This window comes from Bombina bombina, chromosome 2 (genome assembly GCF_027579735.1).
Source record: "Bombina bombina isolate aBomBom1 chromosome 2, aBomBom1.pri, whole genome shotgun sequence".
Classification (NCBI taxonomy): domain Eukaryota; kingdom Metazoa; phylum Chordata; class Amphibia; order Anura; family Bombinatoridae; genus Bombina; species Bombina bombina.
Window position 1 is genome coordinate 1,017,975,208 of NC_069500.1, and position 24,566 is coordinate 1,017,999,773.

General features: G+C 41.6%; 1 protein-coding gene across 1 annotated transcript in view; it reads right to left on the reverse strand.

Moving 5' to 3' along the window:
* The window catches only part of PRDM5 (PR/SET domain 5), a 492,849-nt gene that overhangs the window by 384,351 nt on the left and 83,932 nt on the right, over positions 1–24,566 (reverse strand). The window contains exon 3 of the mRNA XM_053703603.1: positions 18,494–18,616. Within this exon, the coding sequence (XP_053559578.1) occupies positions 18,494–18,616 (123 nt within the window). The remainder of the gene's footprint in view (positions 1–18,493; positions 18,617–24,566) is intronic.

Consider the following 24,566-nt stretch of genomic DNA (forward strand, 5'->3'; position numbering starts at 1 on the left):
CTGCACTAAGGAGAAAACGCACCAAAAGTTAACCTGAAGTTCCACCATTACCAGAGCCACATCTCGCACATAACACAGAAATAACACAATAAACAATATTATGTATAAACCCCCCGTTCAATAATCTCCTCACTAGGAATATTAACCATTGATTCCATAAGATAAAGGCACCACACTGTGACCCTGTCTTCTGTGTTATTCTGTGTTATGTATAAAAAATGAAACGATCTTACCAGAATCAACGCCGTGGAACAGGAACACGGCCCTTCAAGTGTGACAGGTAGAAGCATCACTCTTGACATGGACTTCAGTGCAGAAAGCAGGCAGCGAAACTCGTCAACGCTGATTGCTTGTGGAGCTGTTAATATGAGTCGGGATAGTTTCGCAGAAAGACTCTCCCTGCATCTCCGGACTCTTACTTTCATCCAGGCTCTCACTGAGAGGCTGACAGGACTACTTAAAACTCCAGTCCCTTTCCGAAGAGTACTACCCTCCATAAGAGACTACTCAAAATCTTCGGCACTTCTCTGCCATCCTCCTATGACGAAAGGCAAAGAATGACTGGGGGATGAGGGAAGTGGGGGAGGTATTTAAGCCTTTGGCTGGGGTGTCTTTGCCTCCTCCTGGTGGCCAGGTTCTTATTTCCCAAAAGTAATGAATGAAGCCGTGGACTCTCCTTTAGATAGAAAACTAGTTGAATATTTAACCTATATCGTCAGAAAAGTTTATTAGATTGTTCTTCTTCTTTAATTTCTCCCTCAGAATGGAGTGTTTACCTTGAAAGAAAGATTATTTTCTACAACAATTAAATCATCCGTCAGCCTAATTCTGTCCTTAGAGTAACCTTGACACAAATTCAAGCTCCTTTTCACAACTTTTATTGTAATACAAGTTAATCTTCCTTTGTAGTTATAGAGAAAGCAAATAGATTTGTAATATGTAAATTCAAATAAGTAGCTTATTAAAATGCCTTTTGTTTCTGTATGAGTTTCTTCCATTTATGTCTGTTATATTGAGATAGCCTAGTGTCACAGGATAATTTAGGACAATAATCTTATTTGAAATTATAAACATAGTCAATAACATACCCAGTTATTCTATACTGTATTCATTATTTAAACTGTACATACAAAACTCTAATTGTGTGTGCAAACAGTTTATTGTGAATATTTTATATAAGCAGAAACTAAAACTTAGGGGCCGATTAAACAAGTTATGTATAGGCCCCAATGTCTCTGTTTCCGCACTAGCCTTCAGGCTCGCCGGAAACAGGAGTTAAGAAGCAGCGGTCTTAAGACCGCTGCCTCTTAACTCATACGTCTCCTCCTGAGGCTGCGGTCTGCAATCCGCCCAATCGTGTACGATTAGGCTGATTGACACCCACTGCTAGCGGCCGATTGGCCGCGAATCTGTAGGGGCGGCATTGCACAAGCAGTTCACCAGAACTGCTTGTACAATGATAAATGCTGACAGCTTATGTCCGCTCGCACATACATCGGCCCCATAGAATAATTGTTGTTTTTTTCATTATGGAAACAAAAATGTGTACCTTAAAGGGACAGTAATGTTAAAATTATACATTTGCGATTCTGAGAGAGCATGTAAATATAAACAACTTTCCAATTGACTTCTATTATCAAATTTGCTTTATTCTTATGGTATCCTTTGGTAACGGTAGACTCAGAAGCAGCAATGCACTACTGGAACCTTGCTAAACACATTGGGTGAGCCGCCAATGACAAGAGGCATATATGTGCAGCCACCAATCACCAGCTAGCTCCCAGTGGTGCACTGCTGCTATTGAGCCTACCTAAGTATGCTCTTCAACAAAAAAGATAACAAGATGGAGCAAATTTGAAAATAGACGTAAAATGGAAAGTTATTTAAAATTGCACGACCCTATCTAAATTATATCATCAAGTGGAAAAGTAAACCTAGGTAGGCTCAGGAGCAGCAACGCACTACTGAAAGCAAACTGGTGATTGGTGGCTGCACACATCTCTTGACAATGACCAGTGTGTTCTTCTAACTTCAATTAGTGCATTGCATTCCTTAGCCTACCTGGATATGCGTTTAAAGGATACCAAGAGAACAAAGCAAACTGTATAATATAAGTAAATTGGAACTCTATTTAAAATTTCATGCTCTGTCGGAATCATAAGTTTAATTTTGACTTTACTGTCCCTTTAAAGGGACAGTAAACTTAAAAAACAATGTTACGTAATTCTGCACATAGTGCAGAATTATGTAACATTATCTTAGCAACAGCTTGAAAAATCAAAAGATTTTATCCCCCAAAGTTAAACTTACCTCGTTTCCTCTCCAAGCTCTTCTGATCAGGTCTTCTTTTGAAAAGTGGTTTGCGGGCGCGCTGTCTAATCATCACGCGCCTGATCACAATATTGAACTAAATGTAGTGCACTCCCACTCTGGTCTGGTAGCGGGAACAAGGTACATTTAGTTTAATAACGCGATTGGGCACGCTGTGATTAGATATCGTGCTCGTGAACCTCTTTTCAAAAGAAGACCTGATTAGAAGAGCGTGGAGAGGAAACGAGGTAAGTGTAACTTTGGGGGATAAAATCTCTTAAATCTTTTGATTTTTCAAGCTGACACTAACTGTTTACTGACCCTTTAAGATATCAAAAGACAGATATAATAGTTTTGTATTTTTAGATAGGTTGTTGCCAAATTGTGCTTCTGGGTTTTAATTTATTGGTTTGGGGAAACTAATAAATTTTCCTTGGCAGTGGTAATTTTTTGGGTTAGACCACCTTTAAACCATTGTAACCAGTGAAATAAGTCACAGGCTAGCCTTGTTATAATTGTAATAATATTTTGTGAAGCAACTACCAATTTTATTTTCTAATTCTGTTTAAAATATTTTCACTAAAAACATTTCAAACTCATCTTGTAACTGTCTTTAACTTACTTATTTGTTAACTTATTCTTAGTGAGGCATCATAGTGTAAATATATTTGTTTAAATTACTGTCACTTAATACCTTTCTGCTTCTCTTGTAAATGTCAATAACTAATTCATTCTTAAAGAGACAGTGAAATCAAAATTAAATTAAAATTGGATGGTTCATATGGAGCATGCAATTTTAAACAACTTTAAAATGTCCAATTTACCTAATTTGCTTCCATCTCTTGGTATCCTTTATTGCAAAGTATACCTGAATAGGCTCAAGAAAAGCAATGCACTACTGGGGCTTACTGCTGATTGGTGGCTGCACATGCATGCCTCTTGCCATTGGCTCACCTGATGTGTTCAGCTAACTCCTAGTAGTGCATTGCTGCTCCTTCAAAAAAAGATACCAAGATAATGAAGAAAATTTGATAATACAAGTAAATTGGAGAGTTGTTTAAATTTGTATTATCTATCTGAAGCGACATTATAGTGTTCTTTATAATCTTTTTACACTATAATGACCCTCTAATCTATCTATTTTTTTATTTATTTTTTTAAAAAAAAACATAAATTATGCTTACCTGATAATTTAATTTCCTTCTGTATGAGGAGTGTCCACGGCATCATTCCTTACTGTTAGGAAATACTGAACCTGGCCACCAGGAGGAGGCAAAAACACCCCAGCCAAAGGCTTAAATACTCCACCGCACTTCCCTCATATCCCAGTCATTCTGCCAAGGGAACAAGGAACAGTAGAAGAAATATCAGGGTATAAAATGGTCCTGGAAGAGAAAAACTAAATTTTGGTCCAAGCCATCGGAGTATACGGGCAGGGGTCGAGGTTTCTCCTCGTACAGAAGGAAATTAAATTATCAGGTAAGCATAATTTATGTTTTCCTTCTTAATATGAGGAGAGTCCACTACATCATTCCTTACTGTTGGGAAAACTATACCCAAGCTCTAGAGGACACTGAATGATAACGGGAGGGGTAAAAGAAAATGCGGACCCTAGTCCAAGGGCACCACAGCCTGTAAAACCTTTCTCCTAAAAACTGCTTCAGCCGAAGCAAAAACGTCAAATTTGTAGGATTTTGAAAAAGTATGTAAGGAGGACCAGGTAGGCGCCTTACAAATCTGATCCATAGCCTCGTTCTTAAAGGCCCAAGAGGAAGCCACCGCTCTAGTGGAATGAGCCGTAATCTTTTGAGGAGGTCTAAGACCCGCTGACTCGTAAGCTAAGCGTATAACACTCCTCAACCAAAAAGATAAGGAAGTCGAAAAGGCCTTCAGCCCCTTACGCTTCCTAGAGTAGATAACAAACAAGGAAGAAGTTTGTCTAAAATGCTCAGTAGCTTGAAGATAAAACTTTAAAGCTCGAACAACATCCAGATTAAGAAGTAAACATTCCTTCGAAGAAGAAGGATTAGGACACAAGGAATGAACCACAATCTCCTGATTGATGTTACGATCAGACACCACCTTAGGAAGAAAACCCAAGCGGGTACGAAGGACAGCCTTATCAGAGTGGAACAGTAGATAGGGAGGCTCACATTGTAAGGCAGCCATTTTAGAAACTCAGTGTGCCGATGCAATAGCCAATAGAAAAAGAACCTTCCAGGACAACATTTTAATGTCAATCGAATGCATAGGCTCACACAAAACCCGTTGCAAAAACTTAAGAACAAGATTCAAACTCCAAGGTGGAGCGTTAGATCTAAACACAGGTCTGATCTTTAACAAAGGATTGCACGTCAGAAAGCTCTGCAAGCTTTGAAAGCAAAACAAAAAGGGATAAAATCTGTCCCCTCAGGGAACTGGCAGAAAGGCCCATCTCCAGACCCTCCTGGAGAAAGGAAAGAATCCTGGCAGCTTTGACCTTATGCCAGGCGAAACTACGCTCTTCACACCAGAACAAGTAAACTCTCCACACCTTATGGTAGATGCGACGAGTAACAGGCTTACGAGCCTGAGTGAGAGTGTCAATAACCCTCTCAGAGAAACCTCTCTTGGCTAAGACTAAGCGTTCAATCTCCACACAGTCAGCCTAAGAGAATCTAGATTTTGATGAACAAAAGGATTCTGTTCCAGAAGATCCCTGCAAATGACTACTCACATTTGTTGGAGCTTTCCACTAAGCTCAAGGATATGCGCACTCCCACTTTATACTGATGGGAAAACAGTACACTAGGCAAAACTTGGATACAAATTTATTTTAAAATATATAAAAGCGTCACATAAGCCTTGATAACACCACAATGTAAGGGTACAAAAGCAGATATGCTGTAATAAATGCTTCAAATCGCCAAACTTGCAAAGAGGTAAATGGATCAGCAGGAGTGTGACCGCCGAAACCAAAACCTCTTTAGTAGCAAGACAGTAGCGCTAAGCCCCCAGGTGTCCTGGCTAGTGTAGAGACGTGATAAAACTCAATATAGAACAGTTCAGTTCCGACGTACGTTTTGCAGGTATGCTTTGTCTTCCTCAAAAGTGCCATTACAGATTCACACTATGTTGCAGTTTTCTGTTTCCTTTTTTATGGGATCTCACTGAGGAATGCTAACAAGCTGAAAAACTCATCCAGAGGACACAGACATATCCTTTATTCAGAACTTTATTTGGTTTTCCTTTTATGATTTTTGTTATCACATTTATTCCACATTTTTTTTTCTTTGTGATATTTGGTATATTTATTGTAAGAAGATCCCTGCGTCAAGGTAACCTCCATGGAGGAGATGAGGACATCCCCACCAGGTCCGCGAACCACATCCTTCGTGGCCACGATGGAGCAATCAGTATCACTAAAGTTCTCTCCTGCTTGATGTGGGCCACTACACGAAGGAGAAGTGGTAACGGTGGACAAATGTAAATTAGATTGAACCTCCAAGGCACTGCTAATGCATCTATTAGCTCTGCCTGAGGATCCCTGGACTGCCACCCATATCTGGGTAGCTTGGAATTGAGCCGGGACCCCATGAGATCTATCTCCGGCGTCCCCCACCTGTTGCAAATCTCCGCAAAGACCTCCGGATGTAGAGACCATTCTCCCGGATGAAAGTATTGTTTGCTGAGGAAATCCGCTTCCCAGTTGTCCACACCCGGAATGTGGATCGTTGACAGCAAGCAGTTGTGGGCCTATGCCCATTCCAGAATCCGAGATACTTCCCTCATTGCTAGGGAGCTCCTTGTTCCCCCCTGATGGTTGATGTAAGCCACCAAGGTTATGTTGTCTGATTGGAATCTGATAAACTGGGACGAACCCAGAAGAGGCAAAGCCTTCAGAGCATTGAAGATTGCTCGAAGTTGCAAAATGTTGATCGGGAGAAGAGATTCCTCTTGAGTCCACAGGCACTGTGCTTTCCTGGCACCCCAAGCAGCTCCCCATCCTGATAGACTTGCGTCCATAGTCACAATCTCCCAGGATGGTCTCAAGAAGGATGTCCCTTGGGACAGGTGATCTGGACAGAGCCACCAATAGAGCGATTCTATCGAATGGTTGTCCAGAGAAATCTGAATGATCACCATTCCACTGTCTCAGCATGCACAGCTAAAGTGGTCTGAGATGGAATCTGGCAAAAGCAATGATGTCCATGCTGGACACCATGAGACCAATCACCTCCATACACCGAGCCACAGAGGGCCTGAAGGAGGTCTGGAGGGCAAGACAAGTGGAAGTTAGCTTGTAACGTCTCTGGTCTGTAAGGAATATCCTCATGGATATGGAGTCTATTATAGTATCCAGGAATTCCACCCTGGTACTGGGAATAAGAGAAATCTTTTCTAAGTTTATCTTCTATCCATGAGATCGAAGAAGATCTTTTGAATGGTCCTCTGCCAGGCGACAAGATGGTGCTTGAACCAGAATATCGTCCAAGTATGGCGCTACTGCTATAACTCTGGTTCTGGCCACTGCAAGCAGCTCCTAGAACCTTCGTAAAGACTCTTGGAGCAGTAGCTAGCCCAAACGGAAGTGCAATAAACTGGAAGTGCGGTACAATGACTACCAGGGAGGAGAGTTCCTTCACGCACCCCAGAAAGGCTTCTCTCTTTTCTGGCCTTGAAGACAGTTTGGCAATAGGAATCTGCCACTGTGTGGATGAGACTTGAAACCTATCCTGTATCCCTAAACGATGACCTCCAGAACCCATGGGTCTTGCACGTCCCCAAAGAAGCATCTGAAAATAGCGACAGTCTGCCCCCTACAAGATCCAGAGCCGGATCGGGGGCCACCCCTACATGACGACCTTGTCTCGGCAGGCTTTTTGTTTTATTTGGATTCCAGGACTGAGTCGGCTTCCAAGTCCCTTGGACTCGGGCTTTGTGGAGGGCCGCTGACATTGGGATTTATCCGAAAGAAAGGAATGAAAATTAGGACCTTGTCCTGTAGGCTTGTTCTTCTTATCCTGCGGTAAAAAGACACCTTTGCCTCCAGTAACCATGGAGATAATAGAGTCCAGGCCTGGACCAAATATAATCTTTCCCTTAAATAGGAGGGAAAGAAGTCTTGACTTCAAAGTCATGTCCACAGACCAGGACTTCAGCCAGAGTGCCCTACGGGCTTAAACAGAAAAACCTGAAGCCTTAGCATTCAGGCAAATAATTTGCATATTTGCATCACAAATAAAAGAATTAGCTACCCTTAAGGCTTTAATTCTTTCCTGTATCACGTCGAGGGGACTCTCGACCTCGATCAACTCCAATAAGGAGTTGCACCACTAGGTAGCCACTCCAGCAACCGCAGTAACCACTGCTGCCGGTTGAAACAAATATCCCATAGAGTTTCTATCCTCTTATCCATGGGCTCTTTAAATGACGAACTATCCTCAAGCGGGATAGTAGTGCACTTAGCAAGCATGGAGATAGCCCCATCCACCTTGGGGATGGAACCCCACAACTCCAATGAGAGTCCGGAACAGGGAATAATTTCTTAAAGGAAGAAGAAGGGGAAAATGAAGAACCAAGTCTTTCCCATTCATTCTTAATAATGTTCGCCATCTTTACGGGAACCAGGAAAGTCTGTGGTACAACCCTGTCCTCGTAGACCTTATCTAATTTAGTAATTAAAGGTTCCTCAGGCAATTTAGGCCCTGGGACCTCTAAAGTAGCCAAAACTTCCTTTAGCAGAAATTGTAAATGTTCAATCCTAAATCTAAAGTGTGGTTCCTACGCAGCTGGAGGGCTAAAGGCAGCAGATTCCGACCCAGAAAGAGCATCCTCTGAAGTATCAGATATGTCCTCATCAGCGGATAATCTAGTATCAGATAAATCCAACAAGCTAGCAGATGACCCCTGGGAAGGATAGCAATATTTGACCTTTCGCTTGCGCTTAGCAGGGCGAGGTAAAGCACTAAAGGCTGCAGACACTGCCGTTTGCAACTGCTCTGCAAAATCTGGCGGTAAAAGGGCCTCTCCCGAAGGAGGATTAGGAGTGCTACGGGAAGTTGCATGTGTATTGGGAGATAACAGTAGGGTGCGCACCTCACGGAAGGGAGATTCCTCAGAGGTGGACGGCTCAGTGGTACTAAACATATTAACCTTCTTTGATATGATTGCATTATCAAGGCATGTGGAACATAATTGAGCAGGTGGGTATACCGTGGCCTCTTCACAATATAGAACGGTATTAGACTTAGGTAAAGAGGGAGTACCCTCTAACGCGTAAGAATACTCCATAGGTTACGCTTATAAAGCAGACTGTTAATAATAAGATAAAATCGGCACCTTTATACCCCCAATGGCTGGGGCACTCACCACCTTCTATGATTCAGGCCCAACAGAGAAAAACAAAATTTATGCTTACCTGATAAATTCATTTCTCCTGTAGTGTGGTCAGTCCACGGGTCATCATTACTTCTGGGATATTATCTCCTCCCCTACAGGAAGTGCAAGAGGATTCACCCAGCAGAGCTGCTATATAGCTCCTCCCCTCTACGTCACCTCCAGTCATTCGATCAAAGGACCAACGAGAAAGGAGAAGCCCAAGGGTGTAGTGGTGACTGGAGTATAATCCAAAAAATTTTTTAGCCTGCCATAAAAAACAGGGCGGGCCGTGGACTGACCACACTACAGAAGAAATGAATTTATCAGGTAAGCATAAATTTTGTTTTCTCCTGTTAAGTGTGGTCAGTCCACGGGTCATCATTACTTCTGGGATACCAATACCAAAGCAAAAGTACACGGATGACGGGAGGGACAGGCAGGCTCTTTATACGGAGGGAACCACTGCCTGAAGAACCTTTCTCCCAAAAACAGCCTCCGAAGAAGCAAAAGTGTCAAATTTGGAAAATTTGGAAAAAGTATGAAGAGAAGACCAAGTTGCAGCCTTGCAAATCTGTTCAACAGAAGCCTCATTCTTAAAGGCCCAAGTGGAAGCCACAGCTCTAGTAGAATGAGCTGTAATTCTTTCAGGAGGCTGCTGTCCAGCAGTCTCATAGGCTAATCGTATTATGCTACGAAGCCAAAAAGAGAGAGGTAGCCGAAGCTTTTTGACCTCTCCTCTGACCAGAATAAACGACAAACAGGGAAGACGTTTGACGAAAATCCTTAGTTGCCTGTAGATAAAATTTCAGGGTACGGACTACATCTAGATTGTGTAGCAGACGTTCCTTCTTCGAGGAAGGATTAGGACACAAAGATGGAACAACAATCTCTTGATTGATATTCCTGTTAGTGACCACCTTAGGTAGGAACCCAGGTTTAGTACGCAGAACTACCTTGTCTGAATGAAAAATCAGATAAGGAGAATCACAATGTAAGGCAGATAACTCAGAAACTCTTCGAGCCGAGGAAATAGCCATTAAAAACAGAACTTTCCAAGATAACAACTTGATATCAATGGAATGAAGGGGTTCAAACGGAACACCCTGTAAAACATTAAGAACTAAGTTCAAACTCCATGGCGGAGCAACAGTTTTAAACACAGGCTTGATCCTAGCTAAAGCCTGACAAAAAGCTTGAACGTCCGGAACTTCTGACAGACGTTTGTGTAAAAGAATGGACAGAGCTGAAATCTGTCCCTTTAAAGAACTAGCGGATAACCCCTTTTCTAAACCTTCTTGTAGAAAAGACAATATCCTTGGAATCCTAACCTTACTCCATGAGTAACTCTTGGATTTGCACCAATATAAGTATTTACGCCATATTTTATGGTAAATCCTTCTGGTAACAGGCTTCCTAGCCTGTATTAAGGTATCAATAACTGGCTCAGAAAAACCACGTTTTGATAAAATCAAGCGTTCAATTTCCAAGCAGTCAGCTTCAGAGAAGTTAGATTTTGATGTTTGAATGGACCCTGGATCAGAAGGTCCTGTTTCAGAGGTAGAGACCAAGGCGGACAGGATGACATGTCCACTAGATCTGCATACCAAGTCCTGCGTGGCCATGCAGGTGCTATTAGAATCACTGATGCTCTCTCCTGTTTGATTCTGGCAATCAATCGAGGAAGCATCGGGAAGGGTGGAAACACATAAGCCATCCCGAAGGTCCAAGGTGCTGTCAAAGCATCTATCAGAACCGCTCCCGGATCCCTGGATCTGGACCCGTAGCGAGGAAGCTTGGCGTTCTGACGAGACGCCATGAGATCTATCTCTGGTTTGCCCCAACGTCGAAGTATCTGGGCAAAGACCTCCGGATGAAGTTCCCACTCCCCCGGATGAAAAGTCTGACGACTTAAGAAATCCGCCTCCCAGTTCTCCACTCCCGGGATGTGGATTGCAGACAGGTGGCAAGAGTGAGGCCCAGCGAATTATCTTTGATACTTCCATCATTGCTAGGGAGCTTCTTGTCCCTCCCTGATGGTTTATGTAAGCTACAGTCGTGATGTTGTCCGACTGAAACCTGATGAACCCCCGAGTTGTTAACTGGGGCCAAGCCAGAAGGGCATTGAGAACTGCTCTCAATTCCAGAATGTTTATTGGAAGGAGACTCTCCTCCTGATTCCATAGTCCCTGAGCCTTCAGAGAATTCCAGACAGCGCCCCAACCTAGTAGGCTGGCGTCTGTTGTTACAATTGTCCAGTCTGGCCTGCTGAATGGCATCCCCCTGGACAGGTGTGGCCGATAAAGCCACCATAGAAGAGAATTTCTGGTCTCTTGATTCAGATTCAGAGTGGGGGACAAATCTGAGTAATCCCCATTCCACTGACTTAGCATGCACAATTGCAGCGGTCTGAGATGTAGGCGTGCAAAAGGTACTATGTCCATTGCCGCTACCATTAAGCCGATCACCTCCATGCATTGAGCTACTGACGGGTGTTGAATGGAATGAAGGACACGGCATGCATTTTGAAGCTTTGTTAACCTGTCTTCTGTCAGGTAAATCTTCATTTCTACAGAATCTATCAGAGTCCCTAAGAAGGGAACTCTTGTGAGTGGAAAGAGAGAACTCTTCTTTTCGTTCACCTTCCATCCATGAGACCTTAGAAATGCCAGTACTAACTCTGTATGAGACTTGGCAGTTTGAAAGCTTGAAGCTTGTATCAGAATGTCGTCTAGGTACGGAGCTACCGAAATTCCTCGCGGTCTTAGTACCGCCAGAAGAGTACCCAGAACCTTTGTGAAGATTCTTGGAGCCGTAGCCAATCCGAATGGAAGAGCTACAAACTGGTAATGCCTGTCTAGAAAGGCAAACCTTAGATACCGGTAATGATTTCTGTGAATCGGTATGTGAAGGTAAGCATCCTTTAAATCCACTGTGGTCATGTACTGACCCTCTTGGATCATGGGCAAAATTGTTCGAATAGTTTCCATCTTGAACGATGGAACTCTTAGGAATTTGTTTAGGATCTTTAAATCCAAGATTGGCCTGAAAGTTCCCTCTTTTTTGGGAACTACAAACAGATTTGAGTAAAACCCTTGTCCTTGTTCCGACCGCGGAACTGGATGGATCACTCCCATTAATACAAGATCTTGTACGCAGCGTAGGAACGCTTCTTTCTTTATTTGGTTTGTTGACAACCTTGACAGATGAAATCTCCCTCTTGGGGGAGAGGATTTGAAGTCCAGAAGGTATCCCTGAGATATGATCTCTAACGCCCAGGGATCCTGAACATCTCTTGCCCAAGCCTGGGCGAAGAGAGAAAGTCTACCCCCTACTAGATCCGGTCCCGGATCGGGGGCCCTCGATTCATGCTGTCTTAGGGGCAGCAGCAGGTTTCCTGGCCTGCTTGCCCTTGTTCCAGGACTGGTTAGGTTTCCAGCCTTGTTTGTAGCGAGCAACAGCTCCTTCCTGTTTTGGTGCAGAGGAAGTTGATGCAGTTCCTGCTTTGAAATTATGAAAGGAACGAAAATTAGACTGTCTAGCCCTAGGTTTGGCTTTGTCCTGAGGCAGGGCATGGCCTTTACCTCCTGTAATGTCAGCGATAATCTCTTTCAACCCGGGCCCGAATAAGGTCTGCCCTTTGAAAGGTATATTAAGCAATTTAGATTTAGAAGTAACATCAGCTGACCAGGATTTTAGCCACAGTGCTCTGCGTGCCTGAATGGCAAATCCGGAATTCTTAGCCGTAAGTTTAGTTAAATGTACTACGGCATCTGAAATAAATGAGTTAGCTAACTTAAGGGCTTTAAGTTTGTCTGTAATCTCATCTAGTGTAGATGATTGAAGTGTCTCTTCCAGAGACTCAAACCAAAATGCTGCTGCAGCCGTGACAGGCGCAATACATGCAAGAGGTTGCAATATAAAACCTTGTTGAACAAACATTTTCTTAAGGTAACCCTCTAATTTCTTATCCATTGGATCTGAAAAAGCACAGCTATCCTCCACCGGGATAGTGGTACGCTTAGCTAAAGTAGAAACTGCTCCCTCCACCTTAGGGACCGTTTGCCATAAGTCCCGTATGGTGGCGTCTATTGGAAACATTTTTCTAAATATCGGAGGAGGTGAGAACGGCACACCGGGCCTATCCCACTCCTTAGTAACAATTTCAGTAAGTCTCTTAGGTATAGGAAAAACATCAGTACTCGCCGGTACCGCAAAATATTTATCCAACCTACACATTTTCTCTGGTATTGCAACTGTGTTACAATCATTCAGAGCCGCTAACACCTCCCCTAGTAATACACGGAGGTTTTCCAGCTTAAATTTAAAATTTGAAATATCTGAATCCAGTCTGTTTGGATCAGAACCGTCACCCACAGAATGAAGTTCTCCGTCCTCATGTTCTGCCACCTGTGACGCAGTGTCTGACATGGCCCTAATATTATCAGCGCACTCTGTTCTCACCCCAGAGTGATCACGCTTGCCTCTAAGTTCTGGTAATTTAGCCAAAACTTCAGTCATAACAGTAGCCATATCCTGTAATGTGATTTGAAATGGCCGCCCAGATGTACTCGGCGCTACAATATCACGCACCTCCCGAGCGGGAGATGCAGGTACTGACACGTGAGGCGAGTTAGTCGGCATAACTCTCCCCTCGTTGTTAGGTGAAATATGTTCAGTTTGTACAGATTGACTTTTATTTAAAGTAACATCAATACAATTAGTACATAAATTTCTATTGGGCTCCACTTTGGCATTAGCACATATAGCACATGTATCTTCCTCTGAATCAGACATGTTTAACACACTAGCAATAAACTAGCAACTTGGAAATGCTTTTCAAGTAATTTACAATAATGTGAAAACGAACCATGCCTATAAGAAGCACAGAAAAAATTATGACAGTTGAAAATAAATAAGTTATAGCATCAAATCTTTGTAAGAAATATACAATTTTAGCAAAGGATTGTTCCCATTAGCAAAGGATAACTAACCCTGACAGCAGAAAAAATACACAAATAAACGTTTTTTATCACAGTCAACTACAATCTTCACAGCTCTGCTGTGAATGATTACCTCCCTCAAAACAAGCTTTGGAGATCCCTGAGTTCTGTAGAGATGAACCGGATCATGCAGGAAGAAAATGAACTTCTGACTGAGTTTTTTGATGCGTAGTAAAAGCGCCAAAAATGGCCCCTCCCCCTCACACATAACAGTGAGAGAGATCGGTAAACTGCTTTAATTTAAACAAAACTATTGCCAAGTGGAAAAATAGTGCCCAAAACATTTTTTCACCCAGTACCTCAGAGAAATAAACGATTTTACATGCCAGCAAAAAAAAAAAAAAACGTTTAACCTCAATAAATTAATTGTTATTTAAAACCTATTGCAAGTCCCTGCAAATTAGGTTAAGTCTATGCATACAGTATAAATCCAGTGAAGTACCATTCCCCAGAATACTGAAGTGTAAAATATACATACATGACAGCCTGATACCAGCTACATCTACTGCATTTAAGGCTGAGTTTACATTATAATGGTATGGCAGGATTTTCTCATCAATTCCATGTCAGAAAATAATAAACTGCTACATACCTCTTTGCAGATTAATCTGCCCGCTGTCCCCTGATCTGAAGTTTACCTCTCCTCAGATGGCCGAGAAACAGCAATATGATCTTAACTACTCCGGCTAAAATCATAGAAAAAACTCAGGTAGATTCTTCTTCAAATTCTACCAGAGAATGAATAACACACTCCGGTGCTATTATAAAATAACAAACTTTTGATTGAAGGTAGTAAACTAATTAAAATCACCACAGTCCTCTCACACATCCTATCTATTCGTTGGGTGCAAGAGAATGACTGGGGGTGACGTAGAGGGGAGGAGCTATATAGCAGCTCTGCTGGGTGAATCCTCTTGCACTTCCTGTAGGGGAGGAGATAATATCCCAGAAGTAATGATGACCCGTGGACTGACCACACTTAACAGGAGAAAACCGCTTTGTTTCCTGTAAACCGCACGGTTAGGAAAGAGGAAAACAGTGTGACCACACCCAGTCACATGGTGCGCAATGCAGGACCGCCCCTGATATAGTAAAAAGCGCACCAAGCCTTCACAGGCTGCGCAGCTTACCAAAACGAAAGTAAAACCTGTACGTTCCAACATCTGCCTGAGCCTCATCTCACACATGTCGCAGCATAATCATAGTAAAAAAGTATGTGATTAATTCCCCCCTATTCAATATCCCCCTCCGGAGATATTACCCCTTGATTCCACACAGCTAAAAGGAGCCACACTGTGACCCTGTCTTCTTGCGTTATCATAAGTATATAAAAACTGAAATGATCTTACCGGAATCTATGCTGTGGAAGAGGAACACAGCCTCTCAAGTTTGACAGTCTTGTAGCATTGCACCTGACATGGACTTAAGTGATGAAAACAGGCAGTAAAACTCGTCAACACTGATTGCTTAGGAGCTGTTAATACGAGTCTGGATGGGTTAACAGAAAGACTCTCCCTGCATCTCCAGACTCTAACATTCGTCAATGCTCTCACTAAGAGGCTGACAAGACTACTTAAAACTCCAGTCCCATTTTGAAGGGCAGATACCCTTCATAAGGAACTACTCCGTATCTTCTGACACTTCTCTGCGAACCTCCTGTGACGAAAGGCAAAGAATGACTGGGATATGAGGGAAGTGGGGGGAGTATTTAAGCCTTTGGCTGGGGTGTCTTTGCCTCCTCCTGGTGGCCGGGTTCAGTATTTCCCAACAGTAATTAATAATGCCGTGGACTCTCCTCATATTAAGAAGGTAATAAAAATCTATTAAATGTAACCCTTTTGCTGGTTCCACAAGAACCCACACTCCTCTTCGAAAATACAGAATGTAACATTTGTAACTCAATTGCAAAATCCAATAAAAGAATTTGACCTAATTTTGTTCAAAATGTGTTCATTAAATAAACAAACTTATGAACAAGATTTGTTCATTTATTTATACATTTAGTTGCGCCAGTTAATAGATAGGGGGGACACATTTTGTACGTTTGTCCACTGACAAAGAAATGATCATTCTATAATTTTAATGGTAGGTTTATTTGAACAGTGAGAGACAGAATAACAACAACAAAAATCCAGAAAAATTCATTTAAAAAAAATTGATAAATTGATTTGCATTTTAATGAGTGAAAAAAGTATTTGATACCCTATCAATCAGCAAGATTTCTGGCTCCCAGGTGTTTTTTATACAGGTAACGAGCTGAGATTAAAAGCACTCTCTAAAAGGGAGTGCTCCTCATCTCAGCTTGTTGCCTGTATAAAAGACACCTGTCCACAGAAGTAATTAATCATTTATATTCCAAACTCTCCACCATGGCCAAGACCAAGAGCTGTCCAAGGATATCAGGGACAAGATTATAGACCTACTCAAGGCTGGAATGGGCTACAAGACAGTTGGGGAGATTATTCGCAAATGGAAGAAATACAAAATAACTATCAATCTCCCTCGGTCTGGGGCTCCATGCAAGATCTCATCTTCAATGATCACAAGAACGATGAGGAATCAGCCCAGAAATACACGGAAGGATAATGATCTCAAGGCAGCTAGAACCATAGTCACCAAGAAAACAATTGGTAACACATTACGCCGTGAAGGACTGAAATCCTGCAGCGCCCGCAAGGTCCCCCTGCTCAAGAAAGCACATGTACAGGCCCGTCTGAAGTTTGCCAATGAACATCTGAATGATTCAGAGGAGAACTGGGTGAAAGTGTTGTAGTAAGATGATACCAAAATCAAGCTCTTTGGCATTAACTCAACTCACGGTGTTTGGAGGGGGAGGAATACTGCCTATGACCCCAAGAACACCATCCCCACCGTCAAACATGGAGGTGGAAACATTATGCTTTGGGGGGGTTTTTCTGCTAAGGGGACAGGACAACTTCACCACATCAAAGGGACGATGGACGGGGCCAGCCAGGGCATTGAAAATGGGTCGTGGATTAGTATTCCAGTATAACAATGACCAAAAACACACGGCCAAGGCAACAAAGGAGTGGCTCAAGAAGAAGCACATTAAGGTCCTGGAGTAGCCTAGTCAGTCTCCAGACCTAATCCCATATAAAATCTGTGGAAGGAGCAGAAGGTTCGAGTTGCCAAACATCAGCCTCAAAACCTTAATGACTTGGAGAGGATCTGCAAAGAGGAGTGGGACAAAATCCCTCCTGAGATGTGTGCAAACCTGGTGGCCAACTACAAGAAACTTCTGACCTCTGTGATTGTCAACAAGGGTTTTGTCACCAAGTACTAAGTCATGTTTTGCAAAGGGGTCAAGTACTTATTTCACTCTTTAAAATGCAAATCAATTTATTAACTATTTTTAAATACGTTTTTTTTCTGGATTTTTTGGTTGTTATTCTGTCTCTCACTGTTCATATAAACCCACCATTAAAATTATAGCCTGATCATTTCTTTGTCAGTGGACAAACGTACAAAATCAGCAGGGGATTAAATAATTTTTTTCTCTCACTGTAGCTCATTTTTGTTTTTGTTCATTATTTTGTTTAGTTATTAAATCCATTTTGGACAAAATTATTTCAAATCATTTAATTTGCTGTGCATATGAATTATGAAAACACGATTTTGCGCATCTAGGGGTAGATTTATTAAGCAGCGGATGCTACAATCTACCCCTGAAGTTTCAGGTCCGTCTGAAACTTAAGTTAAGAAGCAGTGGTCATAAGACCGCTGCTCCTTAACTCATCTGCCACCTTTGAGGTGGCGGACAGCAATCATCCCAATCAGATCCGATCGGGATGATTGACACCCTGGGTCATTGCACAAGCATTTCACCAGAAATGCTTGTGTAATGTTAAATGCCGACAGCGTATGCTGTCGGCATTTAGTGATGTTGGGCGGACATGATCCGATACAGCAGATCATGTCCGTCTGACATATGAAAAATCTACCCCCTAGTCATTAGCTAGTGATATAAAATTATAGTAAGGTTATGATGTTTATAGTGACACTGAAAGAACACACCATTTAGATTTTTTTTTTATATAATTGTCAACATTATCATTAGTATTATTATTATTATTATTATTAAAAGGAATACTACAAAAGGCATGATGCATTTATGGTACCCTTGCATAATGCTGAGGAATAGGTTTCCCCTTTAGAGACAAAGTATAACAATATGTATATCAAACAGAACAGAATGTAGGGAGAAAGAAAGGGTTTTGTGAGATATAGAAGTGTTGCAGGGTAGTTTGATACAGCCTATTAGAGGCTGCGTTGACCATACTATTCAAATCCATCAAACCGCTATCAATAGCGCTCACCCTAGCTGTAGCATTGTATTAAGGAGTATTTGTAACATTAGGGTAGTAGCTGAGTTTGTTTTTGAAGTGTTTTTTATCACATTTATTGTCTTTCTTTAGACTGCCCATGCTGTTCAGCTGAATAATGCTAAAAGGCTCAGATGATACATTCTTTAATTTTGTACAAGTAGCCTTCAATTAGAACAAAACGTGCTGACTTTGAAGAAAAGGCTTTTACAACTGCAAGGCTATTTTTAGTATAAGAAGATGCACATTAACATCATGCAGGCTGAAATGGTGCATTAAACATTATGTGTAACTTCCATGTTACCATAATTAATTAGTATTGCATTTTCCAGGAATACAAAATATCATACGTATACAGTTTGTATCAATTTATACTGAATAATTTATATTGTCATTAACTATTACTGTTATCATAAATTATAGACAATGTTTAATCCATGGTACATAGAAAATGAACTCTACATATTTTAATTCAGTGACCTGGATGGCTGCTAAGTTCTTCTGTTCTTGGGATGGAGCCTCGTGTACAAAGCGTAACCAATTAGAATGACGAGGATTGGTTGCATCCAAAATATAAAGAATTTCCCCTTTGTTACCTCGGACCTAGAAAATAAAAATGATTTAAAGAAAAAAGGTAAAACAATAAAACAATGCAATTGCCAACAGAGGGTTAAATTACAAATCAAGTGCACAGTGTGTTATTTTAACCCTGTGCAACCAATAACACTTAAAGAGACAGAAAACCCAAAAATGTTCTTTTATTATTCAGAAAGCAAATAAAATTTTAATCAACTTTCCAATATACTTCTGTTATCAAATGTGCTTCATTCTCTTTGTATCTTTTGTTGAAGCAGCAGGAATGCACTACTAGGAGCTAGCTGAGCACATAGGGTGAGCCAATTACTGGAAGCATTTATGTGCAGACACCAATCAGTAGCTAGCTCCGAGTAGTGCATTGCTGCTCCTGATTCTACCTAGGTATACTTTTCAACAAAGGATACCAAGAGTACAAAGCAACTTAGATAATAGATAATAGTATTAAAATGTACTTTGTATTAAATTAATATGATAAATGTATAACAAAGAAATAAACCAAACACTCCATTACCTGGGTGGAGTAACATCTGTGTTATTAAACCTGAATCATTTTAGTGTGGGCTCTAATATAAATCCATCACCTGAGGAAAATGAATGTCAGAGTTCTCCCCAGAACCTTTATAGTGGGTGCACAACCCGGCTGATTTTACTGACCACCCAGCTAAAATTTTTGCCAATATTAAGCTTAAAAACGTTACATTTTTATTGAACAAATTATCATTAACTACATTTATGTTAAATTATAAATTATGCAATTAATTTGTGCTTTGGATAGCAGAAAATGATATAATATTAGAAAATATTACACCCGGCTACTTCATAATGTCACCCGGCTGGAAAAACGTTTTGTGGAAAACACTTAAAAAAGTGCTAAGCAAAATATATAACCAACATGAATGACTGTAGTGTGCAGAATACTAACACTTGTGCAATATAATAGCAGAGCAAAAACGCAAGCTGTATGAATTGCACAAGTAAAGATGTGTAACAGCGGAAATCTTCTGTTTTGTTTCTTTACTTTAAAGGACAAGTAAATACAGTAGATTTGCATAAGCAACAAATGCATGATAAAAAGACAATGCAACAGCACTTCATCTAAGCTTCAGTTGAGTAGTAGATTGTTTTTCTGACAAATGACAGTTATGTACGTTTCCACTCCTCCTGTATCATGTGACAGCCATCAGCCAATCACGAATGCATATATGTATATGTCTATTAAATCTTGTACATGCTCAGTAGAAGCTGGTGACTCAAATAGTGTAATTATAAAAAGATTGTGCACTTTTTTTTAATGGAAGTAAATTGGAAAGTTATTTAAGATTGCATAATCTATCTGAATTATTAAAGCTTAATTTTGACTTGAGTGCCCCTTTAAACACCACTGCCAGTAAGCAAGTGAGTCCAGAGCTACTTCACAAATTTTAAATGTTGCGTCAACTTGCAAATGGGTCTACAAAACAAAACACAAAAAGCACAGCTATGCTTTTGGTAAGCTGTAATCATGCCAACAAATTATATAATAACAAAGCGAATATATAGCAAAACATACCTATGGCAAAACTTGTCAAACATCAAAGATTTTTGATTTATTACCTATTTTTCTTGCCATTGCAAAACATTAATTTCATAAATGTTTTATATTTTATAAAATAAAATACCACCATGTTAAAATAAAGCCTTTCAGAAGCACAGCCATTGTGGTTTTAGCAGGACTGTGATAAATAACTTTTCTTTGTAATGCAGTCTGCATACACTAAATCAGGATGTTATTGTGACCATCATAGTGAGTACAGCTTAGCAGGACATTTCTGAAAATGCAGAAATCCAGGTGCAGGTTGCATATTGTACAAGTTGTAACATAGATTCTCTTGTCAATATTTAATTTTTATGAATTACCTTTCTGCACTTTTGTACTCCATCAAACATAGAACACAGACAATTCGGATTATTATAGCCTTGGTGACTAAATAAATTAAAGACAGGAGGCGAAAATTTTATGCATAATCTTTATTGACTTCCAGAACAGCAGCAAAGAACAAAAAACATTGAAACAAAAACAACCAATCAGCAACAAGCAGATAATATAATCCCACAGCAACAGTAAATATCTTCCGCTTTTAGCTGTCGAACAGAAGAAAGTTCTCACGATAAACAGGAGACGGACACCAAGAATCCATCGCAGATCTGTCTGATATCAGTGACAAAATGGAAGGTAGGAGGCCTTTTACACTGAAAAATAAACAAAGAGAGCGGTAACACTGCCACTAAAAGGAGACATCTGAGGGAAAAAACAAAGGATAACATGAACAATAAAATTCACATCACATATTTTTTTTTTAATATATAAAGGGATGGGAAGAGGATGGAAAATATTTGCCTCCTGTCTTTAATAAAATCTAGATTATTTAGTCACCAAGGCTAGGCAGGAGGCTTCATATTTTATGCATTTTTAACGCCCAGAAAGGACAGGCTGGAATGCGTGAGAAACTAGTTTAAAATAGAACTGAGAAAAAGTAGAGGCAGAAGACCAATCTGCCGCTGATAATAAATCCTGAAGATTGCAACCGGACAGAAAGGCACTGGAAGCTGCAGCTCCTCTGACAGAGTGAGCTCCAAAAGAGGAGGAAACTCCCGCCTCCGTCATAAGCCATTAAATCCATCTCGCCAAGGTAGGGGAAGAGACAGGACCATGGGGAGGAACAAATCAGGAGAGGGCCCGACAAGGATCCACGAAGACTCTCAGTCTTGGACAAATATTCTTTAAGGCATAGGGCCACACAAAGTTGGGGTTCAGACAGAAAATAAGGGTAAAACAAAGATTTTGAGGATGACTTAGTCCTGCGGGAAATGGAAAAGGAAATTCCTTCAGGGGAAAAAGAGATGGAATGAACATCCAGGGCCCTGATGTCAGAGACCCGACGAAAAGAAATCAAACAAAGCAACATGGTCAATTTCGCAGATAATTGCTTAAGGGAAAGCAAAGAGTTATTGGGCCAATCTCTAAGAAAAGATAAAACCAGATTGAAGTTCCAAAGACTCGAATAACGAGATTTGGGAGGATTCTTAAGACGAACGGCCTTAAGAAGACGACAGACTAAAGGGTGTTTGCCCGCAGGGACACTTTCAAAGGGAAATGACCCGCAGAAATAGCTGTCCGAAAATTATTAATAGTGCGGTAAGCCTTACCCTGCAAAAAAAGTTCAGTGAGAAAATTTACAATCATGGGAGGAAAGGAAGAAAAGGGATCAACATCCCGTCCCATGCACCAACGAACCCAGATTGCCCAGGCTGAAGCATAGGATTTCCTACTACCTGGGGCCTAAGATTCATGCAAGAGGAGGGAAGCCTCTCGCGAAAGGCCCTCGGAGGACCAGGATCCCCTGAAATCTGCCAAGCCAGAAGGTTCAAGTGGCCTTGGATTAAGAGAGGATGCGAAAGATCCTGGGCGTCCACAAGGAGATTGGGGAGGTTTGGAAGGAGGGGAGGGGGGCCGAACACATCTCCAGAAGGGGAGTAAACCAAGGTTAGGCTGGCCACCAAGGAGTGATCAACGTCAGAAGACATTTAAATCACTGTACACTCAAAATAGTCCTCGCCAGAAGAGTGAAAGGAGGGAAGGCGTAAGCCCAGAGGGAAGACCAAACTTGCAGAATAGCGTCCACTCCTTCACTGTCTGGGTCTGGGAGCCAGCTGAAAAATCTTGGTAACTGGTGGTTGGTCCGAGATGCAAAAAGATCCACAGAAAGGGTTCCAAAGATGTGATTGATCTCCAGAAAAACTTGACGGTTCAGCATCCAGTCGCTGTAATCCTTCCAGTGACAAGAGAACCAGTCCGCTGTTAGGTTGGAAATGCCTGGAATAAATTGGGCGCAGACATAAATCCTGCGTTCCAAACAAAACCAATAAAAATGAGACGTTAAGTCTGACAAAGCTTTCAAGCGAGTCCCACCTAGTTGGTTGATATAATGGACAGCCGAAAAGTTGTCCATACGTAACAGAATGTAACAATTGGTCATATTTTTCGAAAAACTGCGAACGGCAAAGGAGCCGGCTAATAATTCCAAGCAATTTATGTGAAGGTTGGATTCCTTCACTGTCCAAGGGACGCCGGTACAGGATGTACCACAAGAGGCACCCCAGCCTAAAAGGCTTGCATCGGAAGAGAGAATAAAATCCGGGGAAGATCCGAAAATCGCTCTCCCATTCCAGGCCTCCATGTGTTGCAGCCACCAAGACATCTCTGATCGAACTTCGTTTGTCAGAAATATCTGTTGTTGGTAGGAACGGAACTCTCAAAAAAATTGAATCTTCAACCGCTGCATGGCATGGTAGTAAAGAGGAGCCAGAAATATGGCCTGGATCGAAGAGGATAGGAGTCCAATGATCCTCGCCAATTGGCGGATGGAGATGGAAGCGGCTCTAAGAGCTGATTGTATCTCTGCTTTGATACGGTCTATCTTGTCTTGAGGAAGGAGAAGATGACCAAGGGTAGCGTCTATGAAAAATCCCAGAAACTCTACAAGTTGTAGATGGGAAAGGTTTGACTTATTCTTGTTGATTACAAAACCCAGGGAGGAGAGGAGAGAGAACATTTCTTGAAGCTGAGAATTAAGGTCATTTGACCGAAACGTCGTGTTGCTGTGCTTTGGTTATGTCCCAAATAAAGAAGATTTTTATTACATTTCATGGATAGTGCTGTTCCTTTTTTGGATTTGATACTTATTTGAGGTCTATGGCAGGACCTTGGAACGTGTACCCCTGCATAGACTGATGCTGTGTCCATTTTCTGCTTATCTCACATATTGAAGCTGAGAGAGCAACAGGTCTTTGTCTTGAGTCAAAAGAAGAATAACGTCCAAGTATACCACTAGACATAATCCTTGAGCCCTGAGGCAGGGTAATACCAGTTTGATAAGCTTCGTAAAACACCAAGGGGCTGATCTGAGTCCGAAAGGGAGACAGGTGAACTGCCAAAGGTGGTCTGCCCATCTGAACTGAAGATACTTCCGACAGAGAGGGCCCACCGGCACAGTTAAATAGGCGTCCTTCAAATCCAAATGAACCATCCAATTGTTCAAACGGAGGACTCTCAGCATATGGATGCCAACCGTTTTGAAGAGGCGGTATACTACAAAAAAGTTGAGGTTCCTCAAGTTGATGACAGGACGAAAACCTCCTGATTTTTTTGAGACCAAGAAGAGATTGCTCAGGAAACCTGGAGGAGAGTTCTGTGCAACAAGTTCTATAGCTCCTTTTGAAAGGAGGGACAAGACTTCTTCTTTGATAAGGTTCTGTCCTTCCACAGACAGGTGTAAGGGATTGGGGAGTTGGGATTGGAAAGGAGGGCAAATGAAATCTATGACAAAACCCTGAATGGTTTGGAGAACCCAGGGATCTGCAGACAGAGACAACCAATTTTGGAAAAAATGGGTGAGTCTGCCCGCAAACAACAGATGGGAAGAAGGATGGGAACTCACCTTGGTTGGCGTTAGGAAGGGCCGGAGGAATTCGTGAGGACGATCGTCTGGGTCCCGCAAGTCTGGCTCTGAACAGGAACATGGCTCTGTGATATCCTGGCAGATATTGTGGTTGGTAGTACCCCGGTGGGTACTGAGGTTGATTGAGGTCCATGAACTGGCATTGGCCAAAATTTTGGTGGCCTGTAAGATGACCTCTGTATCTGCCGGCCCTGGCAAAAACCCGCCTGGGTTGGAAATCCTTTCTGAGAGAGGTCTGAATTTTATCAACTGATGTGAAAGTCGAAACATAATGTCTCATAATAGTGAGAAAGGGGTCTCCAAATAATAGGCCTTTGGCTTGAGAGCATGCCTCTTACGTTGCTAGAACAGCCAATTTGTGGTCAATGCGTAATAACGCAGCCACTGGAGATAGCCACATTGGCATTACCCAGTAAATAAAAAGCTCTAAAAGCCCAATCCCTGACCATGGAAGGATC